The following is a 21,635-nucleotide window of genomic DNA, read 5'->3' on the forward strand; positions in this document are numbered from 1 at the left end:
TAAGGACACACAGTATTATTAATGAGAAGCACCAAATGCTATTACATACTGTGTGGATAGAGTCCTGCTAAACATGGGCGAATAAGTGAGTGATGAGGGAGTTTTATGCTATGGATCTATGAGTTTCTTCACTTCTAACATAAAACTGAAAAACTGACCAAGTCCAAACATGATAGAGGAAAATCGTCAGTAAAATGATTTTGGTTTTAATAATATGATCTTCTGTTCAGGGTCAGCAGCTAATGGATCTGGAGAACAAGCTGAGAGTCGCCAAAGAAGAGCTGGAGAAAGCAGCTCTGGACAAGGTGAGAAAAGAACTGATAAGACGCAACTCCATTAACCTAAGTAGTCTATCTTCAGGGTCAGTCTGTCCTCGGATAGCCTCCCACCGCTGTCTTTCACCTGACTGCAGTGCTCAACTCAGAGGATGGAATTCTATTATCTTTATAGATCAGGGATTTTTTTACTATTTAAAGAAGGACAGCCGCAGAAAATCAAGCTGGAGGTGAAGTGGGGTTTGAGAAAGTGCTGGGAAAGAGGGAGGATTGTTAGTTCCGTTCGACTGCCCGTGTTTCTCACCTGCTCTTTCCATTTTAATTCGATTTAGGAGTCACAGCTGAAGGCCCTGAAGGACACCGTCCATATCTGCTTCTCATCTGTCCTACACAGCCAGACGGTCAGTTTACACAGACTGCCGGCCACGCCCACCCACCTGATGAGATACTCGCCCCTGGTCAACAACTCCAGAGTCACCTTCCAGCAACCACACGCCAAGGTACGCTAACATTACCATCCAGACCCACATGACCTCCAAACACAAGCAGAATGATTGATTTATCCGTGCGTCGCTCTCAACACTGCATTCTTTCTACATTAGTCTCGACAGAAATTCATACATATATTCAACTAAAAGACCATTTCAGAAAATTCATTCAATGTGTTTTAAATCCAGCTTACACCTCATACACTGCAAACCCTAATAAGTTAAGTCTACTCAAATTAATAGAGGTAATTCATTGCCTTAAACAAAGTTTTTTAAAATTATTTTATATAAACAAAATGTTGGTCCCACTTTATAGTAAGTGTAATGTGTAGTTACATGGTAACAATCCATGTAACTACAGTGTAACTACTGATATAGTACACATTGTTACAGATTAACTACAGAGGTACAGGTTATGTAATTACACATGTGTATTAAGGTTAAATTGGACTTGTGTCAGTACACATGTACCAGGGTGAGTGTTCTTACACAAGTAATAGAGCAAGTGTACTTACACATGTGTAATAGTGTGTGTAGTAGACAGTAGCTGTTGGATAAGTTTATACTCAACTTATCACACACATATTGTTACACATGTGTAAGTACACTTGATCTATTACCTGTTTAAGTACACTCACCCTGGTACACACGTGTACTAACACAAGTCAAAATTAACCTTAATACACATGTGTAATTACATAACCTGTACCTCTGTAGTTAATCTGTAACAATGTGTAGTAAATCAGTAGTTACACTGCAGTTACATGGATTGTTACCATGTAACTACATAGTACTTTGGGACACTTATTATAAAGTGGGACCACATTTTTTTGGTAACACTTTACTTGGATGGTCCATTTTATGGCCTTGTTGATGCTCAACTGACATTCAACTAACACTGAATTAAATGTCCATTAAATTTAACTTAACCCTATGTTAAATGTACATGATTCAAAAAAGAATCTAACCCTACACCAAACCCTAACCTTAACCCTTAATCAACCATAAAATCAAACCCTACACCTAACCCTTACCCTAACCTTAACCTAAACTTAAAATCTAACCCTAAACCCAATCCTTAAATATTAAGATAGAGTTGAATGTAGGGTTATATTCAATAGAGAATCGTTTACTTTCACCTTTTAGTTCATTTGCATTTAATAGACATGTAGTTGAATGTTAGTTGAATGTCAGTTGAGCATCAAAGAGGCCATCAAATGGACCATCCAAGAAAAGTGTTACCATTTTTTTTTTTTTTTTATACTATATGGAGTAAAGTAAAGTGTTTTTAACTTAAACAGGCAAACCACACTTGTCACTCAAAATGTGGGCTACCGAAAAGTAACTATTGCACAACCAGTCTATCTTGCTTGTTTAAGTTTATTAAAATAATTAAAGGGGCTGCATTGTGCCAGAAGCCAGGAAAAGAAGCTTGCAATGGCAACAGACTAATCTCAGTTATTGTAAGTTGGTTTAATTTAAAGATCTCAGTTTGAATGCATCTGTGCTCACGAACTCAGAATAGTTAAGTATTGTTTAGGAATGTCCAATTTTATGTAAAACAGACTTAATTCATGGACAGTCAATGGAACTGTATACATCATCACTCTATGCCTAACCTCAAGATGCTGCCCAAAAGATGATGCTTAAAAAATGATGCTCAAAAGATGATGCAAAAAAAGATGATGCTCAAAAGATGACGCAGATTCAGGGCACTGCAGATATCAGACAGTGTAAAACTGGGGCAGGTGATCTGTCTACAGTCCACAGTTCAGTTATTAAGACCAGTATAAAAACAGCGCTGCACGCTGGTGTTTACTGTACCAGTGTGAGAGCGAGTGACTGGCAGCAGGATTTCCTCTGCGATTCTGTCTGAAGCCTCGCTGCCTTTGTAATAAATGTCCCGCTGAGAAGCTTGATGTTACCCAAAGCACACAGCAGCTCCTTCATCTGCGCTCCAATGGCCCTGTCCGTAACCCAGCCGTCGCTCCCGCAAAAAAACACCAGAAAACATAAAAAAACACATCAAATCAAACCTTCAGATGATGTTCATCAGTCCAGCTGCAGTTCAGCCCCTCAAACACTTCAGCCCTGTTCACACGGTGTGAACAGATGACATGATAACTGACTTCTGAAAGAGGCTTTTCCTGAAAAATGTTTACATGTTTACAAAGCAATGAGGGAATAGGGATATAATTACTGCTCCACAAAGAACGTGAGATTCTTTTAAGCTTTTAATTGCTTTTCTGCATTAAAGAGGTCATGAATTATTGTTTTCTCAATTTGTTCTCATTAAAACAGTACATTTATGAAGCAAGAAAAAAAAACATGTTTTTATATTCTAAAAAATCTATAGAAATCATCTTTCAGCACATGAATTGTTCAACATAAAAGATTCAATAGTTTCAATAACTTAACTTAAGTCAGCTTAAATAACACGCTGAATTTAGTAAAGTTATTAATTAAGCTGTAGTTACTCAATTTATACACCATATTTCATTGAAATGCTCAGATATAACTGCAGCCGGTATAACAGTTGAAATAAATCACCCCCTAACTCAAATTATACAAAAAAGTCAGGTAGCACTTCATATAACTCTTGTTTTCAGAATGCCTTATGCATTCATAGTGCATTATTTGACATGTATAATACCTTATAATGACTGTAATAAGCCTGTATAATAACATATAAGTACTTAAAGCGACATTCATAAAACATTATAAACTACAAGTATAAGGGTTTATAAAGAAAGGGCTTATAATGCCTTATAATATCTGTGCATAAGAACATTGTACAATGTAGTGTTGTAATGCACTGTATAAATGCATTTATAATACATTATGAATACACACATTATCTGAGTGTATATCTCAGCATGGAGAGGAGGGATGAGTAAGAGCGTAAAAGTTAGTTATGAGGTTTAATCCATAATCCATTCATTCAATTCAATTCAATCCAGTCATTTTTACTGTAGTTAGTTTTAGTTACTTAATCATCTTAAGTAATCCCAAATCTTGGTACTTAAATTAGTACTTATGTTACTTAATTTATTTAAAAAGATTGTACAGTGTGTGTGTGTGTGTTTTGTAACAGATTGGCAAATATTGGTGGTGTCAGCATAGCTTCATACAATATGTTCTTACTTGAACTGGTTGATATACATTCCCCTAGTCTCATTTCCACACGGGTATAGAACACAACAGCATGTAAACAGTGTGCTGCAGTCAAGAAAATGGGTAAGTTGGCTATTTTTCTGTTGAACAGGTAATCAGTGAGCTTCAGTAAGGTTGCTTAACATAGTTAGGTCATTTAAAATCACCACTAATGTAGTAAAGAGAGGTTTTAAAATGGTCGTAAAATTTGAATCAAAACATGATGAATTCAATGAAGATTTACAAATTCATATGATGACATCTTTGAGCAGCTAAATGTCTTGTGGTATAATTAAGCAATAGAACACGAGAGGGAGTGTGTTATCACGAATAACATCACGGCTGTGATCCCGTCGCAGGCACGAACCGAAGGCGAGTACTGTAGATCATCACAGCCGTGATGTTATTAGTGATAACACACGACCTCAAGTGATCTATTGCTTTTATACAACAGTTTATTTTTACAAAATGATTAAAGAAAATAAATCAAAGAACTTTAAGAAATTCAGTTTGAATATGCTTTAATATGGACTGTGCCTTCCGCCAAAAAGTAGTTCCACCACAACTTAACTACAAAACAGTGTATGATTCAGGCAGACTAACACCACGAAAGTTAGCTTGAAAGCAAAATTGGGAATAAGTGAAGATGGTAACGTTAGGAGGGTGAAATAACGCTAATACTCTCCTCTCCTGCTCTGTGGAGTCGTCTTCAGGTGAACGCTGCGCATTTTTTGAGTATTTCTGTTTGTTTTGCTGTGTGGTGTTGGTTAGCTTGCCGGTGTGGCTGGACTGTGGGTAGATGACCGGAGTCAAGCTATCCGCGCTTCGGAAATTTCCAGTCATCGTAGCTTGCTTTAGCTCAGCATTAGCTTAGCTTAGCCTAGCCTGGCTGGTTAAGTTATCGTTCTGGCGGTCAGACGGCATTAGCCGAGCGATTTCCCTTGCCTTTTTTCCACAAGTCAGCGCTGCGGGCTGCGGGCAAATGTGCCGCGGCTGAGCGCTAGCCTGTGCTAAGCTAACGCTGCTGTTGGTGCCGGTGGAGGCGATGATTCAAAACTGTACTGTGTATATACGCCGTTACTCGGCAACGCGTCGGCGGAGTGATACAGATTTAGTGTGAGAAGGCCGTGATGTTATCACGAATATCATCACGGCTAGAACACTTCTCAACCAATCAGATTGTGAGGTCGGAACTAACTGTTGTATAAAGAAAAATAACAGCATGTGTTATAACAAGTGAAAGGGGAACTGACAACAATGGAGAAAAACACATCAATATAGGCTGGAGTTCAAAGGGTTAATGATGGAAATAAACGCTATTTGCAGAATATGCTTCACACAGAGAGAAAGAGAGAGAAAGAGAGAGAGAAAGAAAGAGAGAGAGAGAGAGAGGAATGTTGGGAGTAGGAAAGTGTAAATGATAACATTTTTTTATTAATCACGTCCACATATTTAACTCGTCCACATTAATAGCACTGCTGATTTTGCATCGTTCTAAACTGGAAAAATATATATATATGTATATAGTGTGAGTGTTTAGTATTCCTTCAGAGATCCTCACTGCTGCGCTCTCTCTGGTGAGAGTGTAATGAGGCCTAAACTCCAGCAACCAGCCATGATAAACCTACACTCTCCTCCTGCACACACAATCTCCTGCTAGTGAAACATTCATAAGCGTGAGGATTTAGGGAAGAGCGGGTTTGGAGTGGAAGTTGTTTCATATTTAACAAGCTCTCAGAGGAGCCGGCCCGTGTGGCCTTTAAATACGCAGCGTAACTGCTATCAATATTTTTTGGGGAGTTTGTTCCATATTGTGGGAAGTTTATTTATGTAAGAACGGCAGGGTTACGTCTAAATTCTCAGAAGTTCTTCGAGAGCAGCATTTCTGCAGCATTTCTGCAGCATTTCTGCACTGAAGGCAACAGGAGAAATCAGGAATGCACTCTAAGCACATCTCCAGGGCATGTCGAAAGTAATGGCTTTAGATGTCAAGATATGACCGCTGAGTCTCAACCAATCGCTGTGCCATTAGCTCATTCCCAATTGGGCTGAGATGACCTTGAAAATGTCACTGTTAAAAAAATAAATAAATACAGAACAACAACTGGTAACACTTTCTATGAACCATGTATTTATTATGCCTTATAAATACATTTTAATATTTTTGTATTATTTTTATTATATTTGTGTTGGTCTATCTTTTAAAATCTCAATAAAACACATTGAAGTTTATGGTTGTATGGTGACAAAATACGAAAAGGTTAAATGATGGGGTATGAATACTTTTGCAAGCCAATGCATAACACACATATTGCAAAAACACACACACACATCACCCCAAAAAACAACATAACCCCCCTAATAACCCAAAACAGGAATGATGGTAGTATATCATTATAGTTGAGAATACATATACTTTATAACATAATAATGCAGTTATAAGGTATTATAAACATGGCTATAAATATAAATAGTTAATGCATTATATTTTTGTATTACAGTGCATCATAAGCTGTGCTTATAATGTGTTACACATGTGAGATAAATTATCATATTTCATATATTTGTCACTATTAATTCCTTAAGTTCCCATGATAGACATGATACTTTATAAAGGAATGAAATCTATTAAAATATATAATATAAGTGTAATTCATAAGTGCTTACAAGTAATGATAGCATGCTTTGATGAGGTTATTGGTATTGGCACATACACAGCTGACATAGTATATGACATAATCACAGCTGTGAGTACTTTATTTTAATATACATATTTAGTACATTTCTATAAATATGTATAGCCATGTATATAATGCTTTATGACCTCATTATAATGTTTTATGAGTATGTTCATACATTCATAGAAAGTGCTGCCTTATTATCTATAGTACCAGTCAAAAGTTTGGACACATCACTTCTCATTTAATCGTTTTTATTTCTTTTTATGATATTTTTACCTTGCAAATGTAATATTGAATACTATATTAAAGCTATACAGCATTGAATTATTCTGCAAAAAAAACTGTTATATTTTATTCTTATTAGCACATTTATCTTTGAGGACAGATCTGCACACTCTTGGTATTTTAATCTCAGTGTCTTCATGAGGGAGAGTCACCTGGAATAGTTTTTCTCAGCATCTTGAAGGAAGGAGTTCCTGGAGGTGCTGAACAATAGATGCTGCTTTTCCTTTTGAAGCTGTGAAGCTCCAGCTCATCACAATTAAATCACCTCAAATCACCATCTCAGTTCATCAGGTTCAGATCAGGGGATTAATGTGGAGGCTGTGTAATTCCACAAGTGCCATTTAATTTGTTTTATGTGTTTAATATTAATCTACAATGAACAAAATAAATTAAATAAATGAAAGACAGAAAAACACCTGTAATGAGAAGTTGTCCAAACTTTTGACTGGCACTGGAAGCCTTATAATGCATTAAATTAAATTTAAGATTTATAGGTAAGTGTTACTAAAAAAAACTCACTAAATGTTGTTTTTTTTGTCATGCACCAAGATCATTATAAAAGTTATCTTTATTAAACTTCTGCTTCCTCCAGTTTTAATTGAGTTAAACTCCACCAGATCCTAATTAGCAGGCGTTTGACCTGCAATTAAAACATATAGAGAATCAAAGTAATCATACTTCAGCATCCCCTGAAGGTATTTGTTCGGAAAGCGTGCTAATTAGCTTGTGTTTTGAACCAGGAAGGTAAGCTAATTAGTTAAATCAGGAGTTTGGAACAAATACCTGAGATATGGAGAACACACTTCCACACTCCTGCCAGGAAGCATTGTGCTGGCGCTGAGCTTCAGCCTCCCTGGAGTAGAAGTGTATTTTAGAACAGAACACAGTGGGCTGGATGTGTCTGTATATAATCCATACATTCCTGCATCTCAAAAAATTAGACTATCATTGAAAATGTAATTTATTTCAGTAATTCAGTTCAAAATGTGAAGCTCACATATTATATAGATGTATTACATACAGAGTGATCTATTTTTGAGCATTTATTTATTTTATTGTTGATGATTATGGTTTACAGCCAATACGTCTGTAATCCAAAAGTCAGTGACTCAGAAAATTTGAATATTATATAAGATCAATTGGTACCTTTGGTAGTGTGGGCAGTGTGCCAAGTCCTGCTGAAAAATGAAATCTACATCTCTATAAAAGTTGTCTTTTAGCAGAGGGAAAACAAAACTGCACTGACTTTAGACTTGATAATAAAACACAGTGGATCAACACCAGCAGATGACATGCCTCTCCAAACCATCACTGATTGGTGGAAACTTCACACTAGATCTCAAGCAGTTTGGACTGTGTGTCTCTCCACTCTTCCTCCAGACTCTGCTCCCTTGATTTACAAATGAAATGCAAAATTTACTGATGATCAGTGATTGTTTTGAGAGACATGTTTTCTGCCGCACTCACCCCTTCCCAGACGTGAAGCTCACACAGGTTGCCAGGTTGACACACAATGTAAGACGATGTAAGTCTACCTCTGTAGCTGATCAGTAAGTATATATAATATTTAGTCTCCACATTTCTTGTTTCTACTATGCTAGGGCTGGTGATGAATTACCCAGCCATGGTCAGCAACTGTACTGAAGCTCAGTGATTACCTGTTCAGGAGAAACATATCCAGCCTGTTGTAGTAGTAGTTCTATAGTTTTTATACTCAGTTTTTTCCTTAATATCTGATGATAGATCCTGATCATGTTATGAGTTACTACGAAAACAAATAGCATTCTTAATGGATCTTTAATTTAAGTAATGGATCCATTATATAGTTTTCTTTTATAGTTCTAAGTACTTTGTTAATTACAATTTACGGTATATTTCAAATGTAATTCTAAGCTTCTACTCACTGGTTAGATTTTATACATATTTATCTTTTTTATTACAGTTTTTACATCAAATACTTCTTTATGAGTAATTAAGCTGTATCTTTATCCTTTTATCTTGGCATTTTGCACATCTGCATTTTTACACCCGTGTTAAATCGTGTAGTTCAAACTTTAACAATTTAAATTAGTTAAACTTTAAAATATATTTATTTCATTTTTTTTGTAAGTAAAGTATACTTTTGGACATCAAACTTTTTGTTTTTTTTGTTTTTTTTGAGTAAAATTTCATGAAAACCATGCATCATTTTTATCCCACTTCACAACTATGTGCTACTAAGTTCTAGGATTATGAATAATTTTATAAGCCTGTATTTATATACAGAATTTGATTCATTAAATTAATCTAATAGGACACTCACTGGTCTCCATCGTGTGAACTGGGCTGGGTTCTAGTTCATGGCGGAAGAGCAGCAGGTGCTGGTGTTGTGATCGATATCACATGCTTTATAATGGAGAAATGATAAGGGCATCACATTTCCTTTTATTGGCTGGGCAGAGCTAACTGGATTAGTGTTGTACTATTGCTCTCCCTGGGGCAGCGGTTTAGCCAGTCTGGCCGGGGTTTAAGACCCACTGCCTGAATATTTACTTCCTCTGTGTTTAGGGGAAGAGAATGGACTGCATATGAGATCAGCTCTTTCAAAAGAGCAGTACAGCTCAGAGCTCCTCATCTAATGCTAAAAATGACTGTAAAAGAACTAGATCTGGTTTTAAAAATTGGTATATTACATCACATTTTATTACATTATATTACATTTAGCAGACGCTTTTATCCAAAGTGACTTACAATTATTGATGTGCATTAGGAATAGATGGCATAAAAGTTCAAGGCAAAAACATTTTTAGTCAGGGTCTAAAGGAGGTCAAAGGGAAATAGTGGGATAGAGGAGGAAAGGAGGGGAAGAAGGAAACGATGTTAGAAGTAGTTAGTGTGTTAGAGGTGTTAAGAGAGTAAGTGCTCTTTGAAGAGCTCTGTCTTCAGGAGTTTATTAAAGATAGCGAGAGATACTCTTGATCTGGTAGTGGAAGGTAGTTAGAGGTGTTAGGAGAGTAAGTGCTCTTTGAAGAGCTCAGTCTTCAGGAGTTTATTAAAGATAGTGAGAGATTCTCCTGATCTGGTAGTGGAAGGTAGTTAGTTAGAGGTGTTAGGAGAGTAAGAGCTCTTTGAAGAGCTCTGTCTTCAGGAGTTTATTAAAGATAGTGAGAGATTCTCCTGATCTGGTAGTGGAAGGAAGTTTGTTCCACTATTAGAGAGGAACTCTGCATAAGAACAGTCTGGATTGCTTTGTGTTTTAATGTTTGGTAAAGCGAGGCGACATTCACTGGAGGAGCGCAACGGCTGGGAGGTAACATAGACCTTTAGGAGCATGTGCTGTTCTGTCATCACCTTGTAGCCGATTGTAAGAGCCTGAAATTTAATGCGAGCAGCAACCGTTAGCCAATGGAGCTCAATGAGTAGTGGGTGAACATGTGTATATACACTCAACACCCTAAAAAAGATAGTTACACTCAGAAGGAATCAATCAACAGAAATGAAACTTGGTAGGTAGTTGTTTTACACTCTCATAGAGTGTCTCAGAGTGACAACAGGTCATCTTTAGTTATGAGTCTTGCTTTCGTCTAGGTGGAGATGACCCACACATTTGTAAAGGATTGGTTTCATTATGTGGGTTGCAAATTTGATGCATACATATGATGCCAGACCAGTTTTGGTGTTTATTACAAGCACTTTATGACAGCCCAACATTGTGTTAATGAGGTCCTGAAACCAGTGGTTGGAATATTATTGAAAAGTTGCAAAAAAGTTGTGAAACTCATATATTATATAGCTGTATTACACACACTCTATTTTAAATTTTTTATTGCTGATGATTATGGCTTACAAACTATACAAAAAACAAAAGTCAATTTCTCAGAAAAATAGAATATTGGAGATGTGGATTTCATTTCCCAGCAGGACTTGGCACACTGCCTACACTGCCAAAAGCACCAATTGATCTTATGTAACATTCTAATTCTCTGAATTCTCTGAATTCTCTTTTGGGTTTTCTTTCTTTGTATATACTATATAATATAAGAGTTTCATTTTTTTTTACTGAATTACTGAAATAAAGTTATTTTTATGATATTCTAGTTTTTTTTTTTTACATGCACCTGATGCACATACTGTAGTATTTCATTGCCATGTGCATGTCGGATGTGAAAATGTGTGGGATACCATTGGAAGCTCTATCAACACTATTAATATTTCACCTCTATTTTATAATATTTCCAACTTTGAATAAAAGAAATAAGAGACCACAGTCTGAGATGAACTTAAACCACCATCCTAACAAACCCCAGCAAACTTTTATTTACAAAGCAGAATGGAAGGGCTCTTAGGGACAGTGTGGAGGCAGACCCCCAGAAGAGAAGGGCACTGGAGACATCTGAACAATGTTCTCCACACTGTCCCGAGGTGCTTCATTCCTTCGACAGTGAATTCTCTAGAGAGAAAGAGAGAGAAAAAAAAATGACTCCCTGCAACTGCAACTCACCCGCATTGTAGCCATGTGATTTAGGGAGGGGGAGTCTTTTTATCTCCCATCTTTTCCCAAGTGGCAGCCGGTGCTCATCAGTAGAATCCAGCCGTGGGGAATTCAGCAGCACTCTTGGAGCTGTAGACCACAATGGAGGTTCTACTGTAAACCATGTGGCTACATGCAGCTTCAGCACCTTGGAGAGCGCTGGCCTGGGCTAGAAGCTAGCTAGATATGCCAGAGTGGTGAAATACCTTCTACTATAATGCAGGGTCTATCTATTATAGGGGTGTGATGAGACACTAATATCACGAGACGAGACGAGATTTAAAAATAAAATTTGAAAGAAAACCTCAAAAATGAAAAATGGCTTGCAAACTAGAGTTTTATTTGACGAAATCATATAACACAAACTTAACAGACTGGTTTCTCTCTAGAAATAAGAATAAAAAATAAAAATAAAACTTTTCTAGCTCTTATATAGTGCAAACAATGAGAGCAAACCATAACCAGTCATATTCAGACTATGGTTTGTGTTTATGTTTTTTTCTCCTAAATCTCTTGTAATTTAACTATGCATAACCATAACCAGCCATATTAAGACTATGCTTGAAGTGAAACAAAGATAGAACATTTTTTTTTTAAATACAGTACAGAGCTAAGGGATTAGTACACCTGCCTATGAAACAGCCAGACATACAACTTAAAAGTAGCAGAAGCATCTTCTATGCAAATGCCTGAATTTTCCTCTTCTGCTGAGAGCTGCTCTCACTGCTCAGCCACCACACCACACCACACCACACACTCGCTGCACACTCCTTTCCTTTAGTAAGCTTTACTTAATTTATTTTTGCTGAATCAATCCTTTTTTAGTAAAATTTACTTAATTTATTTTTACTGAATCAATCCTTTTTTTTAGTAAAATTTACTTAATTTATTTTTACTGAATCAATCCTTTCTTTTAGTAAAATTTACTTAATTTATTTTTACTGAATCAATCCTTTTTTTTAGTAAAATTTACTTAATTTATTTTTGCTGAATCAATCCTTTTTTTTAGTAAAATTTACTTAATTTATTTTTACTGAATCAATCCTTTCTTTTAGTAAAATTTACTTAATTTATTTTTACTGAATCAATCCTTTTTTTTAGTAAAATTTACTTAATTTATTTTTGCTGAATCAATCCTTTTTTTTAGTAAAATTTACTTAATTTATTTTTACTGAATCAATCCTTTTTTTTAGTAAAATTTACTTAATTTATTTTTACTGAATCAATCCTTTTTTTTAGTAAAATTTACTTAATTTATTTTTGCTGAATCAATCCTTTCTTTTAGTAAAATTTACTTAATTTATTTTTACTGAATCAATCCTTTTTTTTAGTAAAATTTACTTAATTTATTTTTGCTGAATCAATCCTTTTTTTTAGTAAAATTTACTTAATTTATTTTTACTCAATCAATCCTTTTTTTAGTAAATTTTACTTAATTTATTTTTGCTGAATCAATCATTTTGTTTTAGTAACCTTTACTTAATTTCTCGATTCAATATTACCTAATTACAATTACCTAATTTATACAATATTACTCAAACAATTTATGATACATAATATATTATAATTAATTTTTAATTAAAACTGTAACGCGGGACCAGACGGGAGGCGGACGTAAATGCGGGTAAGACAGACTTTAATAAATAACAAATAAACAAATAAACAAACAGGGGAATAACGAAAAAAAAAAATATATATATATATATATATATATATATATATATATATATATATATATATATATATATATATATATACATATATATACATAAACAAACAGGGAAAACAAACAAAGAGCTAAACTAGACAGATAAGTACAAACCAAGGTAAGGGAATATGTACAAATGATAAATACGTGAATATATACAAATAAACAAAGAAACAAACAGGCAAGAAACGTGACTAGAAATATACAAGAAATACATAGAGCGTAACGAAACCGTGAACAAACTATAGTAAACGTGGCGAGACAAACGACAGAGGAAGGTGCAAAGACCGACGGAGGACAAGGTGGCAGAGGAGGGCTATTTATAGTAACATGAAACACTGAACACCTGGGGAAACAGGTAACGAGGGGCGGAGCTACAAATTACACACACGTGATGGAAAAGTACAAGAGAAACACACTAGGAAACGGGGAAAACACAGGAAAACATAGCGAGGGCGTAACAAAAACACACATTCAAATATTTACATAATCCCAAAAAAATAATTTTGTAAACAGACCATGGATGGCATGTAATACATTTTTTATAGTATACTAAAAAGAATGTATTACATGCCATACATGTGTTGAGACAGTGATATGTGTAATATGTGTGTTTTAACTAAAATATTTACATTTCAGGAATTATAATATATCATGTATCATAAATGATTGGAGTTATATTGTATGAATTAAGTCATTTTAATTAGGTAATATTGTATGGCCGTCATCATTTTCAGACTTGACTGTGCACACTGTATATAAAGGCGCTTTGAAAAGATACAATGATTCTCAAAATCACAGACAGATCACCGGTAATCTCCCTGTACTCGATAGAATCCACAGATTTGGTGTTTGAATGCAGAAACCCCTCTGCGGCTCCTGGAAGTGCAGTGTGAGTGATTTCACGAGGAGACACAGCTACACTAAAGAGTCGTTATATAAGATTTGTAGCAGTTGTTGAAGTTCAGACGAGTTCGTGTGAAAATGTTTCAAGTATACTTTTCCCGTGTATAAGAGGAATAGGTCTAGGAGGTTTCTGCAGGGGCGAAGCGAGAGGTGTTACTTCACACCTCACGTCCCGGGCAGTCCTGTCAGGCATCGGCGGAATAAAATCTGTTAAAAGAGTCGGATGCAGCCGTTCTGAAGAAGCGCTGTAAGGGTGCTTATGCAAGAAAGCCTCCACCGGAACCTTCCAGGCATGCATATGAATTAAACGGGTAGGCAGAAAGTTGACACGAGGTCTCGGAATAAATGGATCAAATTCTTGTATAAAAGTTTTGGCAATTTATTCTCTATAATGAAAGTACAGTTGTGTTGCACGGTCTCCTTTTCCCTCCCGTGGATTTGAGCTGAAACAGCTTTTGTTGCTTAACTTTCCACAATAGCTCTTTAATCCTCATAAGGAAATGAAATGATTCTGCAGCAGCTAGATACCATTGAAGTCTGTCTGTAGCACTTTTGAGAATATTGCCTTTTCTTGGAAATCATGTAGAATTAAAGCAAAAATCTAAACAAAGTTAAAAAAAGTCAAATAAATATAATAAAAGGGTAATACTCCTATTTATAATTCAAATCATTTAAGCCAATAAGCTGCTCTTATTTTGCTAATAAGAAAACCAATATAGAGAAAAAAAAATCTAATTCCAGGTAGGCCTGGGCCATATTACAAAAAAAAGCTCATATACTAACAAATTGCAATATACAATGCAGTACAATGCAATACTAAAAAAGCCTTAGTAAAGTACAATGTTAAGACAAGCAGTCTTTGTAGTGTTTCAATCAGTGTATTTCCATGTACGGCCTAATCTGATTACTGCAGAATATCAAAGTTTGTCAGTACTCGTGTGGTGTTGTGTGGTGTTCATATTTTTGTTACTCGTTTACTTTGTTACTTTTTTTAATTCAGCAAAATTAAGCAATTTTACATTAAAATACTTTACACATGCTTGCTTCACCTAAATTGCAAGCAATATAAACAGCTTACATGGTTAATATTTGCCATTACCTTTCTTATGTTACATTTCTTTTAAAAAGAGCTACTCTTTTTTTATTAGTTTTTTAATAAAATGTAAAAGAAAATGAATTAAACTCAAGATATGAGTAGAAAATTTGTTTACTTTCAAATTTACAAATGAAGCAAAGTTTATTAGCCCTTGGCCAAACATACTGTATGTAATATAAATGTGTGTGTTTGTGGGGGGGGGGGGGGGGGGGGTGTACAGTGTGTGTTTACTTATCGAAAATGTGTTTTGATATATGTTTTTCACAAAAAATGACCCGAACCCCACACAAGGTTTAAGGTAAAGATAAATGTGGGTACACATTAGTCAGTCAGTATCCAGGTTTGTTTCTTTGCAACCAGCCATAAACTTACAGAGTAAGACATGACATAAACATTGTGTAAAAGAAAAAAAACACTTGCCAGTGCTATTTGTAATTTGTTAAATGTTGTTTATATATTTCTGTCACCAGGGTCTGTTTTCACTCATGCACAGACTAAGAAATCACAGAAAACTTTGGTTCAGAGTTTACCTGCACTAAGAAATACAATTACTGAGCTTAAATTCAACTCTCTTTATCAGATTTTTTAATCTAACTTGTACACCTAACTCTGACCATTTTCTTTTTTTAAGCTAATTGTTTCTTTATTTAGTTGAGTAGCTCTTGCTTCTCATAATATGGATTAGAACATTACAGAAATAGAACTATTGGTAACACCATCTTTGAAAATGTGATCTATATGAGACTCTATAAACATACTCATAACACATCATAACGCATTTATAAGGCATTATAAACATGGCTATACATACTTATAAAAATGTATAATTAATTATAGCAATGTTTATTATGCATCATGAACAGTGATTATAATGCATTAATAGCTGCGTTTATAACATGTTATACATCAATACCAAGAAACTCAGTCCCAGCTTGCAGACTTTATCATGACTAAAAAAGCTTCCAACTTATAAACACACCCTCAATAATCCTATAAATATATTTTCAACCACTCATAAATTATTCTTGTCTTGAATATAATTTTAATTATAGTCAATTATAATGTATTATAACAGGTCTTTGTGCGCTCTAAATAAAGTGTCAGACTTTCATTGTAGGACTAGATTATTAGGTAACACTTTCTATGAATGTCATCTTTATTAGACACTATAACCACAATCATAACATACTATAATGCATTTATAAGGCATTATAAACATGGCTATAAATATTTATAAAAAATACATAACCCATTATAGCCATGTTTATTAAGCATTATGACCTGTGACCTTATAGCTGTGCTTATAATATATATATATATATATATATATATATATATATATATATATATATATATATATATATATATATAAATAGTATATTCTCTAGCTTTAATAATCTAGTCCTACAATGAAAGTCTGTCACTTTACTTACAACGCACAGAAACCTGTTATAATACATTATAATTGACTATAACTAATATTATATTCAAGATAAGAATAATTTATCAGTGGTTAAAATATATATTTATAGGATTATTGAGGGTGTGTTTATAAGTTGTAAGCTGTTTTAGTCATGATACAATCTGCACACTGGACTGAGTTTCTTGGTATTGATGTATAACATGTTATAAACACAGCTATGAATGCATTATAATCACAGTTCATGATGCAAAATAAACATGGCTATAATGAATTATACATTTTTATTAATATGTATAGCCATGTTTATAATGCCTTATGAATGCATTATAACATGTTATGAGTATGTTTATAGAGTCTTACAGAGATGACATTCATAGAAAGTGTTATCGATTATTAATGATAGAGATATACTATTTTAACACATATATTATAAGCACAGCTTATAATGTATTATGATCACAGGTCATAATGCTTAACAAACATGGCTATAATGGGTTATGCATTTTTATAAACATGTATAGCCATGTTTATAATGCCTTATGAATGCATTAAAATATGTTATGAATGTGGTTATAGCGTCTAATAAAGATGACATTCATAGAAAGTGTTACCGAACTATTCACTGTATACCTGTACCTCTACCTCTTCACAACTTTACAGCTGATGCTCTCAAACACTTTATTAAGAGACGAAACAAAAGACTGACTGAGAAAATCCAGCCAAGAGATGTGGAAAGCTGCTACATTGAAGAATTCTGGTTTATTTAACACCAGCCATATAAATATGCTTTTCTTAACAATTTGGATGAGTTTATTGTTAATCTACAATGCAGAATATTTAAAATAATTAAAAAACACTCAATTTAAAGTGTGTGAAAACATTATAAGACTATATCTCTACTCTTTATTCAGGTTTGCAGGAGTGTGTGCTTTACATTTCAGAGTACAGAGAGTTTTTGCAGTCTTTACTCTTCCTCTAAACGAGGAACGATGATGCTGAAGAGGACACACCATCTCAAACAATGGCAGCTAGCAGAAAAAAAACAGTGTTGACTTTAGAGTGCTGGTTAAACAGGCTTTTAAAAAAAGGCTTTAAAGGAAAAAGTAACTCAGCTCTCTGTCTCATTCTCTCTCTCTCTCTCTCTCTCTCTCTCTTTCGTATTACATCATATTTCTTTCTGTTCTTCTTTTTCAGGACATCCCAAAAGTTCCCAGAATCACAACAAGTAAATTGCCCGTGAATGTGGAGGTAATGAGGAGAGATCCTACAGGAGTCAAGGACTGCCAGATGGTAAAGGTAAATCTTTACTGCTATTACACTCTAATGGCCCTTCGCTGACCCGCTGGCCCAAATGGAGCAGCTAATATGTTCATTGAGTCTCAACGCATCTCTTGGCATCACAAACCATTAGCAACTCTGCTCTAAATGTCAGTCCCTTCTCCTCGCACGGCCGGTTTGACCTAGCAGCAGCTTTTACTCCCCAGATTTATCGGGATTTGGTTTGTTTCTGTGGAGAAAGAGAAGCTGGTTAAATGTAATTAATGGTTATTAGGCCTGTTCTGGTAATTGAATTGTTTTAATAAGGTAATAAAAAAGTGAAAGTAATTGTAATAAAAACAGGTAAACAGAGCTTTACTGCATTTGTTCTCAAAGAGTTTGTTGGGCTTATCTAAAAAAAAGACAAAAAAGTGCTGTTATATTATCACTGTTAATGCCATAGACAATGGATGCGCTAAATATTTGGCAACCCAAAAATATCCTTGATGATATTCTGTTGAATAAGAATAACTATTATTTGTCTTGGAAAAGTGTGCTAATACCAGTAAAAGGTGGTTGATAAGTTGTTGCTATCTGGTTGCTAGGCAGCTATGCTATGGTTTCGGAAGTGGTTACTAAGGTGTTTCTAGGCAGTTGCTAAGGTGTTGCAGGTGGTTGCTAAGGTGTTGTTAAGTGGATTCTAGGTGGTTGCTATGCTATGTTATTAGACCTGTTCTGGTAATTGAATAGCTTTAATACGTTTGTTGGGGCTCATCTAAAAAGATTCTCAGAAAAAAAAAGTGTTGTTGTTATTATCACTGGTAATATCATAGACTATGGATGCACTGAATATTTTGACTAAAATAGTCAAAAATATCACTCATGATGTTCTGTTAAATAAGGTTAAATATTAAACAATAAGGAAAAGAATGTGAACTAGTGAACTTTAAGTTGGCTTGTAAAAGTGCACTAATACCACTGAAAGGTGGTTGCTAAGTTGTTCTTGTTTAAAGTGTGTGAGGTGTGGAGTACGATGTGTAGAGAGTGTAATGTGATCACTCAGATAAGTTGTTGCTAAGGACTTGCTATGCTTGGACAAATCATATTCAAGGTGATTGCTAAGGTGTTGTTATTCAGTTACTAAGGTATTCCAAGTAGCTGTTCTGGTAATTGAATTGTTTTAATAAGGTAATAACAGTGAAAGTAATTAAAATTTTAAATAAATTGTAATATACAAGTAAACAGAGCTATACTGCATTTTTGTTGCAGAGTTTGTTGGTCTCATCTAAAAAAATAAAGTGCTGTGCAGCTTATAAAGGATAAATACATTTTTTAAAAATATACAAAATTAAAAAGAATTAATGATCATCTAATTTTGCTCTCGTTTTTTAAATTGGGTAAAAAGATACAGAGAGACTTTCTTGCTAATGTACTGAAAGTATCCAGAATTCAGTACATTTGTAAGAATGCGGGGATATACAGAGAAGTAAAATATATCATTTTGTGGCCTTATTAATTATAAGTTCTGATCATTCATTTTATCGTAGTTACTTTTATACATGTAGTTGTCATGTTCCTCCTCATTAAAAAAATGCTCTTTAATTCACTTTGCAGTTTGATTTGTATTCTATAAAAGTGATTATAAAACTGTGGGTACCAGGCTAGTTGAGAACCACTGCCATAGACTGTGGATGCACTGAGTACTTGGCAACCGAAAATATACAGACGAAAATTTTAAATTATTGTGCATTTTCAGTATGTCGCAGGTAATATAATAGCTTTATCACTTAAAAAAAAATAAACAAGACAAAAAATATATACAGTATCATTAAAAGATTGGACACCTTTTTCTTAAGTTTAGTTTTCGTGATTTAATGTATTTTCAAATTTTATTATTTGATTAATATTAAAACATGAAAACAAATCTATCAGCAAAGATAAATGTGCTACTTAGAAGAATCTAAAGTATATAAAACATATTCTGGTTAGTTTAACTATTTTTGATTGTTAAATAATTCTGCATGTGTAATGTTAAAACATTATAGAAAAACACACATTTAATGAGAGGAGGTGTGTCTAAACTTTTCACTGGTATAATATTCTCTGTAATAATAATAATAATAATAATAATAATAATAATAATAATAATAATAATAATAATAATAATAATGTTTAATTGGCTACAAAATAGCTTTTCCTTTTTTTCTTGAAATAAAATCTTCAATCATTTCCCATAAAATTCAGCAAAGATAAAATTCTTATTTCATTTGTTTGGCCATGCAGCAGTTACCTTAAGCAGAGTTCAGGTACCGGAGTGAACCTGCGGTAGATTTCTCTGTGAGGCAGAATAACAGAGAAACTGAATCAGACGTCGGCGATTAGGAAACTCCAGCTTGATGTTTAGCTCCTTCTGTAAAGCTGTTTGGCCTGAGGTCATCTGAATGGCCTGTTTGCTCTGCTGTACGGAGCTGAGGCACCAGTTTACTCCTCAAAATGTTTGTTCTGCAGTCTGAATCTCAGCACTATGATCTGAGGACACACTGAAATCTACACTGGATTATATAAACTCAGACGTTTTAAATGTCACACCTTCCAATTCTAATACAGACTTTTCCACCTTCACAAACTCCAAATCTTGTGTCTTAGCCAGACAATCAGCGCCAGATTGGCAGATCAGCCTCACCTGTGTTTCGATTACTTTCAGCTGTGTTCCCATGTATATATACCGCTCTGTTTGTTCCGCCTTTTGCAAAGTATTGCCCCAGTAATTTCAGCTGCATACTGAGCATTATTTCTTTGATTGTCTATTTTTGTGTTTGACCTATTTTTGGCCCTTCTTGTCTTCCGTTTATCCCTTTTTGGACTGTGTATTTGGCTCTGATATTTTGGTATGTCCCTGTTTTTAACTTGTGTTTGTACTTTGACTAAGTTTGTTTCTCAGCCCCGTTGATTAAAATTACTTCAATTCTTTTAATCAACATGGCTAAACCAATAAATATAGTCAAAGTACTAAGTTTAAAAAGTAGCAAAAACACAAAGGTGAACTAGCAAAGGGGGCAAGACAAAAACAGAAACAAAAGCCTAAAATAGGTCAAAAACGAACAAACGAAAAAAAAAAAACGAACAAGTGATATTATGCAAAAGGCAGAACAAACAGACCAGTATATATACAATTGAAAACAGGTGAAAGTAATCAAAACACAGGTGAGGCTGATCCACCAATCTGGTGCCAATTGACACATGACTGAGAAGTGCATTCTGGGAATTGGAGTTTGTCAAAATGGAAAGGTCTGTAGAGGAACTGGAAGGTGAGACATTTAACAGGCGTGAAGATGATTTAAATAATTGTTCTATTAATTGAAAGGATGTAAATTCTCCAAGCATGTATATAAAAAAATCCACAAAAAAATTGGACACTATGTAAAATATAATTAAATGTAAATAAATAGTAATAAATTTTGGACAAAGCAACAAAAGATGCATAGATAGATAGATAGATAGATAGATAGATAGATAGATAGATAGATAGATAGATAGATGGATAGATAGATAGATAGATAGATAGATACTTTATTTATCCCGAAGGAAATTTAGGCATCCAGCAGCAACAACACAATACAATAAGAAACATACTCAGACAAATCAAAACACAGAAGAATAGAAAATATATAAGGCTATAAAAAAAAAAAAAACGAACTATACAAGGTAAGGATCTATCTGTAAACGGAGCAGTGCAGTAGATGTTGCTAATGGTCATAAATAATTAAATAATTAACAGAGTAAAGTGCAATGACATCGATTACGAAAGTGACTGATGTGACATAGAAATATAATATAATATAAGTATGCATAC

The 21,635-nt window shown here is 34.4% G+C and overlaps 1 protein-coding gene across 2 annotated transcripts in view; it reads left to right on the forward strand.

The window, feature by feature from the left end:
• The window catches only part of luzp2 (leucine zipper protein 2), a 248,338-nt gene that overhangs the window by 211,975 nt on the left and 14,728 nt on the right, over positions 1-21,635 (forward strand). For both annotated transcript variants that reach the window (XM_049483255.1, XM_049483256.1), the window contains exons 8-10: positions 231-305; positions 608-775; positions 17,720-17,821. In XM_049483255.1, the coding sequence (XP_049339212.1) occupies positions 231-305; positions 608-775; positions 17,720-17,821 (345 nt within the window). The remainder of the gene's footprint in view (positions 1-230; positions 306-607; positions 776-17,719; positions 17,822-21,635) is intronic.

The sequence above is a fragment of the Astyanax mexicanus genome, chromosome 9, assembly GCF_023375975.1.
Source record: "Astyanax mexicanus isolate ESR-SI-001 chromosome 9, AstMex3_surface, whole genome shotgun sequence".
Taxonomy (NCBI): domain Eukaryota; kingdom Metazoa; phylum Chordata; class Actinopteri; order Characiformes; family Acestrorhamphidae; genus Astyanax; species Astyanax mexicanus.